At 40.9% G+C, this 9450-nt stretch overlaps 1 protein-coding gene across 5 annotated transcripts; it reads left to right on the forward strand.

The window, feature by feature from the left end:
• The first annotated feature begins 31 nt into the window (after positions 1 to 31).
• rab41 (RAB41, member RAS oncogene family) lies at positions 32 to 7494 on the forward strand. 5 transcript variants are annotated; one of them, XR_003928802.1, is made up of 9 exons: positions 32 to 202; positions 1403 to 1461; positions 1699 to 1752; positions 2902 to 3007; positions 3352 to 3463; positions 3911 to 4004; positions 4412 to 4505; positions 5123 to 5189; positions 5448 to 5522. XR_003928802.1 is itself a non-coding variant. In XM_030061251.1 (8 exons), exons 1-8 carry the CDS (start codon positions 124 to 126, stop codon positions 5510 to 5512), a joined length of 636 nt encoding a protein of 211 aa, XP_029917111.1. In that variant the 5' UTR covers positions 32 to 123; the 3' UTR covers positions 5513 to 7494. The 5 variants fall into 5 exon arrangements, 4 of the variants coding, with proteins under 4 accessions (XP_029917111.1, XP_029917113.1, XP_029917110.1 ...); XM_030061251.1 differs by lacking the exons at positions 2902 to 3007; positions 4412 to 4505 and adding an exon at positions 2084 to 2189 and having other exon boundaries at positions 5448 to 7494; XM_030061253.1 differs by lacking the exons at positions 2902 to 3007; positions 3911 to 4004 and adding an exon at positions 2084 to 2189 and having other exon boundaries at positions 5448 to 7494.
• The last annotated feature ends 1956 nt before the right edge of the window (positions 7495 to 9450 follow it).

Here is a 9450-nt window from a genome sequence, read left to right on the forward strand (position 1 = left end):
CTATTTCACTTCCGTGGGCAAGAGGCAACAATAGCGCTAGCTGCTGCAAGATACTCTATTTGCTGCTCCACGGTCCGGACATCATTAGCTAAGTCAGCTAGCTGTTGTTTATCTTTGGATAAAATGTCAACCACAACCGGCGGTGGAGAGTTTGGCAACCCTCTACGAAAGTTCAAGCTCGTCTTCTTAGGCGAGCAAAGTGGTAAGCTAAGCAAGATTAATTTGAGCCGTGTGTAAATTTGGTCTGATGTGAAGAATTTGTTCAGAGTCGCTAATGTTAGCTAGCGTGTCCACAGGCTAGCAAGGACTCCAGCAGGCTTGAGCCGCCGGTGCTGGGGCGACAGAGACGTTTCTAGTATAATGTTGAGTGTCGACACGGACCGAGAGAGAGAGATAAGGAAACGGTTCAGGAGATTTTCTCATTCGTGACGGTGTAATTAACTAGCAAGCTCAGCTAACGTCGCTACATCGCTAAGATAGCTGAACACCCCACTCGTTGTACAGCAGTTGACCGTTAGGAGTTAGCAAGTTTGTCAGTTGTTTGATTTCTAAGCAAAACAAAGAGTAACCACTTTGGTCACGAATGAGATAGTACCTGGATCTTCGCCCTGGCTTATGTATGATGTGTGATGTATCAGCATCACCTCACCAACTGCAGCTAACGTTAGCTAACTAGCACTATGACTAGCTGTGCTTGGCTAAAATATACAAGCAGCAACACTGGCGTGTGCTAGCTGGTGTCAATTTCAGTGGTGTTGCCACTATGTTTTGATACAAATTTTTGCCTCCCAGAAAGAAGATCTTTGCTTGGGGAATAACTACATAACGTTTAGTGTGTAGATGTAACGTTAGCCAGCCGCATGCTAGTTCAGTCACTAACTAGGTGCCCACAGCTGTTTCTTGCTAAGCCACGTCGGCCGGTGGGTCCAGGCCAACCTGCCTGATGCAGCCTCGGCCATTTAACGCCAGTCACAGGGCACTGATGCTGCCATTAATTGGACGTGATTGTATTTTATAAGTGTTTGCCTAAATTAGCAGTGAATGTCCCGTCGTGAAATAAATATAAAAAAGTCCAGCCATTTCCGTTATCCGAGATTTGTGGCTCCACCCTTACTGCCAGCTCAGCGCGTGGGTTCAGTGGTCCACACTGCAACAGTGATGATGATGATGATGATGATGATGATGATGATGATGATGATGATGACAGCACTCTACTCCCTGTGTGACTCTGTTACAATGTCACTGAGTCATAATACGCCTTGTGACATTACTCTCTAAATCACTGTAGATCTTGAATGGATAATGGCATAAGTGTAATGAGGATTTGGCCATGTACATTATGTCGTCCTTGAGGGCCAGGCTGTAGATCTAACTCTATGTCTTTCTGTTCTTGTTTGTACAGTTGGGAAAACCTCGCTTATCACCAGGTTTATGTATGACAGTTTCGACAACACTTACCAGGTAAAAATATACACACAAAGTCATCACAGCATGCTCTGGAACTGGTAAAATAAAGAGTTGTGTATTATTTATACATTTTGATTAGAAGTGATTAGAAGTCTTTTAAGTCTGTCCCTCTTAATATGTTCTACTATGTAGTCTTCCTGCAACTCTGTACCAACTTTTTTGTTGGCTATAAAAGCCTTGTATCCATTTCAATACAGACGACTAAACTTTCATGCAATAATTGTCTTATAGGCAACAATCGGCATTGACTTTTTGTCAAAAACCATGTACCTAGAAGATCGTACGGTAAGCTGTGTCCTCGTCACTGTGATCTTTATCATTGCCACTGCCTCACCGTTAACTCTGCAGAACAGCATGCATTTAGTTTGCTTTGTATGTAGGAAGCATCAGTTATTTCCCTTTCACCGTTCCACATTGTGTTACCTCATAACTTCATTTTATCTTTCATTTTGTTAGACTTGTGATTATGTTTTTAGTTCCATCATCATTTCAGTTTTGTTTTGTTGTTGTTTTTTTTTTTTTTTTTTTTGCTTTTTTTGTTTTTTTTTTTCTATCCATCCCTTGGTTGGGTCACGAAACCCACCCGTTGCCACGTTCATTGCATGGTTGGCCACAGATTCGGCTGCAGCTCTGGGATACAGCTGGACAGGAACGTTTCCGCAGCCTCATCCCCAGTTACATCCGCGACTCAGCCGCTGCTGTGGTGGTTTATGACATAGCCAGTAGGTATCATGGCCTTGCCTCGCCTCCTTGTCCTTTCCCTGTTATGCGGAAAGGCTGGAAAACAGTATTTAGCAGCCTGGCAACCCCACTGGACAGCATAATAAGAGTAATGTTCAAGGCGGTTTTAGATATATTGAAGCATTATCCTAGTTAAAGTTTAGATGGAGCTCTTAATTTCGGCGTCCAGGGGGGTTTGTGCTTCTTAAATGCTGTGACGTATAAGGGAGAGAACGATCATAACAGCTTAAGTCAAGTTTTAGCAGCTGCTCTTTGTGCATGTCTTATTAGAGGAACATGGTCTTCTCTGTGATATTCTCTATTCCTCCATTTGCAAATTACGGTTACAGCCCTGCCATCTGCACTATAACATTTTATTTATGCAACGTTTTGGCACATAGGGCATACCTTCCTCAGGCATGCCTTATTAAGATCAATGCACCGAAACCTTACATAAATGGAATGACAGACTGTGTACGGGAGTCTAACCTTTATTTGCAAATTTTTGCCGTTTTCCCAGCACCCCATCATTGAGGGGTGTATAAGAACCTTTTGCTTCCCTATTCATCCATGAAAGGCCATTTTCATCTCTGACTGCTGCTTGGCTTGCAATTTCTTTATGTCTTTCCTGTTCTCCATCTTCTTTTTCTGTCTTTCCCCTCTTTTTCCTCTTCCTCTCGGTCTGTCTCTTCTCCCCCCCGTTCCAATCCGCAGGTCCGGCTCCAGCTTTGGGACACTGCTGGACAGGAGCGTTTCCGTAGCCTAATTCCCAGCTACATCCGTGACTCCACCATTGCTGTGGTAGTTTATGACATCACCAGTGAGTCAGGGCTGTACTTTTAACTGTTTTGTAGGAATCTAGAGCCGTGAGAAGGAAGATATCTTGGCATAGTGTACTCCTTTTATATTTTTGCCAAGAATCATTAAGCTAGGCACATAGAATTCTGTTAACACATCTTTCCTTCTTCGAGTTCCTCTTACTCAGTACTTTTGCTTACTAACACTTAACTACTGTAAGAGCTGTTCTGACCTAATTTACCTTTTAATGAAGAGTAACGGCTGCTTATGCACACTTTTATTATATCCAGAATAACAAATGCCATTTGTCTGTTCAGGCTACACTTAGCTGATGTGTACAGTAATTTTGTGTTTTCTCATCCTCAGATCTTAATTCATTCCAACAAACCTCAAAGTGGATTGATGATGTCAGAACAGAGAGAGGAAGTGACGTTATCATCATGCTTGTTGGGAACAAAACAGACTTGGCAGATAAAAGGTATGTGATTGCGTGAGGTGTCTGAATGACAATGGTGATATATGTGATAATTTTTTTAAAACCAAGAATGACATAGATTGTAATGATAACATCATACTAGAACAAGACGTTAGGTTGTATTTATCTGTGTGAACTCTGCCAAAGCCTGGAATCCCATTTTTCCTCCCTTCGGTGTATTTGGCATCTCATCCAGTTTTGACTCTATCATCCCTTGGTATTTTGCTTTTTCCAGCATTTGTAATAGTAAATTTAATTCCTTAAATGTGTTTTTGATTTCTTATAATTTGATACAATTTCTGTTCTGCATTTTTTTGTTTGCGTTTGTTTTGTTTTCCTTTCCTGGTCTGTCTCTCCATGTCATTTTGAATTTTTGTGTTTTCCTCAATCCCATGCCACCACACTCCTCTCCCTCCCCTCCCTTCCCCTCCCCTCCCGGGACCATGGCAGGCAAGTTTCTGTAGAGGCTGCAGAGAGGAAAGCTCGTGAACTCAATGTGATGTACATAGAGACCAGTGCCAAGGCTGGTTATAACGTCAAACAGGTTGGTGTCCAGCAACAGCGGGTGCATACTGACAAAAGGTCCGGGTCATGATGTCCTGTAGGTCAGGCAGGCCAACTTGTGACGTCTGGAGCGTGCAGCTCTCACTGTATTCATTAATGGATCAGAGTGTTGCTATTGTTGAGTGAGTGATCTCAAATCTTTCCCTGCTGTCTCATCTTTTCTCAGCCCAGCAGCCCCTCTCTCCTTTTGTCTTTCTCTCTACCTGTCTCTGTTATAACTTAACTAACCTCTCTGTCTCACCACAAAAAAACAAACAACTGAATCTGTGTTGAGCTCTCTTTGTTTTTCTCTCCATCTCTTCCTCTCCTTTTGGCCTGTCCTCTTTGCGATGTTTCTTTCCATATCTGTCTGTTCGTCCATCTCCCCCTCTGCTTTGACCTGAGCAGACAGATCACCACGGAGGAGGGCGAGCAGAGAGCTAAGGAACTGAATGTCATGTTCATTGAAACCAGCGCAAAGACTGGCTACAATGTCAAACAGGTAGAGATCCTGCTCTCTCAGGGTAGTTTAGCTAAGTCTGCCCTCCAAGTCTATACTTAACCTGGTTTCTTTCTCTTTTCTCCCTCACCTGGCTCATCCTGACTTGTCCTAGCCCTCCCAGTTCAAATCCGTTTGTTTTCACCCCCCACAGATTTAGCTTTTAGAAGTTTCAGCATCTATTCACATTTAGCACAGGATTATTGCTATTGTATGTTTTTGTGACGTGCTTTTGTAGTTTTTGTCTTGATTCACTTGAACCTCTGCACCTTTCAAAATGTTTTGCATGAATATAATGGATTTGCTCAGTTGAAAAGGTTTGCACAGCAGCCTTCACTTTCATGCTGTTACCTCAACCAGTAATTGATATTCCATGTTGTTTGACTGTCTGAAACAACAGACAGTGAAACAGCATGAATTGCTTTTTGTATTTCCCTATTGTTAGACAAACGATAAATTACCCAAGAGCTTATAGTTTTAACTTATTTGGTTTAAGTACCTAGATTTGTGATTTGGCAGTGTTTTACTTTAGACTTCTCACACCTATCCATATTTTATTGAACTTTTTTGGAAATGTGTTAAACTGTCTAATTCCTCTGACTTTGTTCTATGTGTCATAGCTGTTCCGTCGTGTTGCGGCTGCATTACCTGGGATGGACAGCACACCAGAAAAAAGCAAAGAGGATAGTATCCTTTTTCAAAATTGCATGTTTCATAAAATTGTATGTTTTGTAGGTAAATCCATTATTATTGCAGTGTCTTTTATTAAGACTTTATTATAAATTCAGAGTTGGAAATTTGGCAATATGGCAGCTAGTGTCTGGTTGGTACTTTATTGGTCAGAAAAGAGAAGATACAGCCAGGTAGCTCCAAAAAAAAAAAAAAAAAAAGGCTGAAGTTAAATGCAAATTCACAGAAGTTGTTGCTTAACCCTGGTCCTCTCAGTGATCGACATCAAACTGGAGAAGCAACCAGAGATGACTGTCACCGAGAGCAGCTGCTCATGCTAGTACACCTCACACCCGCCAAACCCGCCTCCTCCCCACCAACAGCTTGTCTCTCAGTGGCCACTCGCTCCACCCATGGCTCTCTGCCATTGGGATGGAAGACCTGTCTTTTCCCTTTTCAACTCAGTGACTTTTCGGAGTAACCGTGTGGATGTGCTATACTGTATTGAAACAGATTATCTGGAGAAAAAAATGGTTTAAAAGTAAACATTTAAAACAAGGAATAGGTTACATATGTTCAGATTTTCATCAAACTGCATGGCATTATATAGGATTGCAGACTGACATAGCTAACTGCTCTTGAGTTATTTGCACCATTCGGAAGCCTCAGTGCTGTCATTGTCGTTGTAAAGTAAAATTGCTTGGGATTATTTAAATGACTGCAAGGCTGAGGTCTCAGTTCCTTGATATTTTGCCTTTTTATTTCCAATGGAGAGTTTTTGGAGTATGAAAACTCAAATGTTCTATCTGTAAGATAAATAATCTGTTACTGATTATTTCCCCATTTTTCGGCTTACTTTAAGGAAGTAGGGACAGTTTCTTAACAGTGAATTCTTGACTGCTAACTGTCTCATTGCCACGTGTGGCTCAAATGAACCCTATTCATTGAAGATGGTTTATGGGACCATACATTTGACATTATGTATACATAACACATCTAATGGCATGAACAGCCAAAGAATACCACAGTGTGTTAGTCGACCAATTTACATGATTTGAGACCTTGTTTCATGCAAGTGTCCTGAAGGGATGCGGCAAAAGGGATCTATAACCAACTAATGAGGAAATAAATATTCATTTTCATCAAAGGGAAGCATCCCAAAATTCATTAGAAATGACTACTAACCTGAAAACTGTTTGTCAGCATTAAAACTATAGCGACTGTCTTTGCAACTTTGTTGAATTAGCTGCACGCATACTAAATACGTCTGAGGCCAAGAGGTGTTCCCTGTTCATAGATGCACCTTCCTAAGTACAAAATTTAATAAAGCCAGTGTTGAGTTTTTCCACGCTAATGGATATATGTCACTTTGGTCGCTATGACGTACTCACCATCTCATAACTATTTTGTGTTGTGTTGGATTACACTATCGCAGGAACATGCAGCATGCTCATAATGCAGGATTTATATATGGATAAGAACACAGATGCCTTGCTTGTTTGTTCACCAACGTTGTGCACTGAATCAAGCCACAATATTGTAAAGTATACAAGAAGCCTGCTGACTGGTTCATGGCTTCACTAGTCGTTTTGTAGAGCTGGTAGATAAGAGTTTGTTCTCAGATACAGCTAATGCTTACTAACACCCTCGCTGTAAAAAGTGCAGAAAAGTTAGTTGCCGTAGCCTTTACTGTATTATCACCTGTGTAAGACTGTTGGTTTTATGTTTTTATTTATTTTGTAACTCGGAACACATGGATAACGTACGCTTGACCAAAATTGCAGATACTGGCACGCATGTTGACAATTAGTTTTATTATTTATTGTTTGCGTGTCTGCTGGGACACTACCTAAAGGCAAGATTTAGGCCTGGTAACGTCTTGTTCTCGTCACACTGCTAGAGAGGACTTTTTTGCAGTGTGTCTAGTCGACAGATTGGTTTCCAGTCACAGGTAAAGGCTGAACCTCTCTCCAGAAACACAGCGTACCACACAAACTAATTAACTAGCCATAGCACAACACACCTGTCATTTGCTGTAGCTTGTTTTGAAACGTAAACATTCTTAAAAAGGCTTAAAAAATGTCAAGTATTTAATTACATCGAACAACCGTCTTAACCTTAGCAGCTCTTCTATTACTTGTCACTGACTGAATACTCAGCTTTGTGCTCTTGTGTCTGTCCATTTGAAATATGCTGTCTACTCGTGTTTAGCAATGTTTGTGTGAATAATGTACTATTACTATCTGATGTATAAAAAGGAGAGTTAATGAAACATCCAAGTGTAGGCCTATCACATGGAATAAAATAAAGATATTTCACCAAAGCCTTTATCTCCAGGCTCTCTTTCCTGATGAAACACTGATGTAGTGAAACCTCAGGTAAAAATAATTTGGTGGTGTTTCAGCACACTCTTCTCACACCTCAAGCACTAATGATCTTTAATCATGCGGATTGTGTTCATCAGTAGTACACAATGTGAGTGAAAATTGATGAGCTTGTCAAATAGTGGGGTGTGTACCTGAAACTGAGCTTATTGGGCAATGCACGTAATCTTTGAATGGAAAAGGTGGGGCCATGTATGTACATGAAGCTGCGTTCCACACAGTCTGGTGAAGCAGCAATTTCACAATAGCTTTGAAAGGGCTTTATTTATTTATTTTTCCATTAAATGTCATGTTTGACAACCTCCTTTAGACGGTTTATAAATCCCGGTGTTGAACCAAACTATAAGATTGAAGAACAGGTTTGACATGGATAAGTCAGTGGTACAGACTCAGATGAAACTGATGGCTTTCCCCTCGACCTTCCAAGTTTGAAGTTTCAGTTGTCATATGTACAATAACAGCAGCAGAGCAATGTGATGACACTGAAATATGTTGGTGCCAGGCATCCATCCAGCTAAAAAAAAAAAAAAAAAAGTAAAAATACAAAGAAACAGAATAAAGAAAAAAAAATAAAAGAATAAACTAAACATGACGGGTAACAATAGTAGTAATTTGTAATTTTTTTTTTTTTTTTTAAAAAGGAAGGAGGAAGGAAAAAAGGAAGGAATTAGGACAGAGAATTAGGACTGAGATAAATACTGTCCAATAAAAAGTGCCAGACCCCTCCAGTAGTGTCTATCACCCAGCCCCGTTTAGAGTGTGTGTGTGGGGGGGTCAGTGATTCATCAGTTCAGGGGGAGTGCGTGGGAGGGTGGGGGTGGGAGGGGGGAGGGGGGAAGGTGTCCAGTCCGAGGTGTGCAGGTCCTGCAGGGCTCGATGACGATGCGCTGCGCTCTCTCTGTCTGTCTGTCTGTCTGTCTGTCTGTCTGTCTGTCTCTCTCTCTCTCTCTCTCTCTCTCTCTCTCTCTCTCTCTCCGCAGCTGCCACACCAGGCAGGGATCCATCTACTACTCACATGCCAGTATTTAGTCTAAATGTACACACTGACCAAACTAAAGCCCTGAAAACTGATCGTGTGGCAGAAACTGAATTAATGAATTGTGAACGTTTATAGGCTACATCCGATTTCTAAAACCTTGATCCGGTGAATTAGCCTGTTACATAGATATTGTCATGGCTTTAATTTGGATTCCTAGATCACTGTTCTGGTCTTGAATTGTAAATAAACTGTAAGGTAAAAGTTGTGTTATTTTGGATGAATAAAATGAAACAAGATAAATGTGAGGCACTAATATTTTCAACTTCAGCTGCAATTCCAGAACTACACATTCTGTGCCGTTTTTTTTTTTTTTTTTGTTTTTTTTTTACCAGAAATTTTATGTTTATGACAGCTAAATTACATTTTTAAAATATCTGCTGTTCATTTTATAGTCACCAGTATGCCCTCCCCTCCGCCCCCTTTGATTTTTAAACTACAGCAGTGTCTGTAAGAGCGTATAGGCCAACATAAACGTTCATATTCCCAACTCCACATGTGTTTATTGTGGAAATAGCTTTAACATTTAGTCATGTGGTCAGTTTTTTGTGTATGGGTTTGTTAGGAGCACTCAAAAGGCACCAACACTGAGCAATTCACATCTCACCTTCCCACTCCCAGCCCACGGTAATCAGCCTACTACACAATGTGTCTCATAACTATAACGAAAAATCATACCCGTGCTGTTGGGACACAGAGACTGCTATTTGTAGGTTTATTATAAATTCTGTCTCCTATGGCATTGCCTTAGACCTGAAGGGTTTACATCAGCCGCGCGAAATGGTAAAGATTGTTGTGTAATAACTATTGAGTCATGTTACATACTTTTGTTTATTTATAGCAATGTTGTTTTTTCTAG

Source organism: Myripristis murdjan, chromosome 10 (genome assembly GCF_902150065.1).
Source record: "Myripristis murdjan chromosome 10, fMyrMur1.1, whole genome shotgun sequence".
Taxonomy (NCBI): Eukaryota; Metazoa; Chordata; class Actinopteri; order Holocentriformes; family Holocentridae; genus Myripristis; species Myripristis murdjan.

Excerpts from the sequence above, each read along its gene's own strand:
- rab41 (XM_030061251.1), top strand. The coding sequence starts at position 124 with ATGTCAACCACAACCGGCGGTGGAGAGTTTGGCAACCCTCTACGAAAG. Across the intron at positions 1,462-1,698 it reads GTTTCGACAACACTTACCAG|GCAACAATCGGCATTGACTT; the intron begins GTAAAAATATAC and ends ATTGTCTTATAG. Across the intron at positions 4,005-5,122 it reads CTGGTTATAACGTCAAACAG|CTGTTCCGTCGTGTTGCGGC; the intron begins GTTGGTGTCCAG and ends TATGTGTCATAG.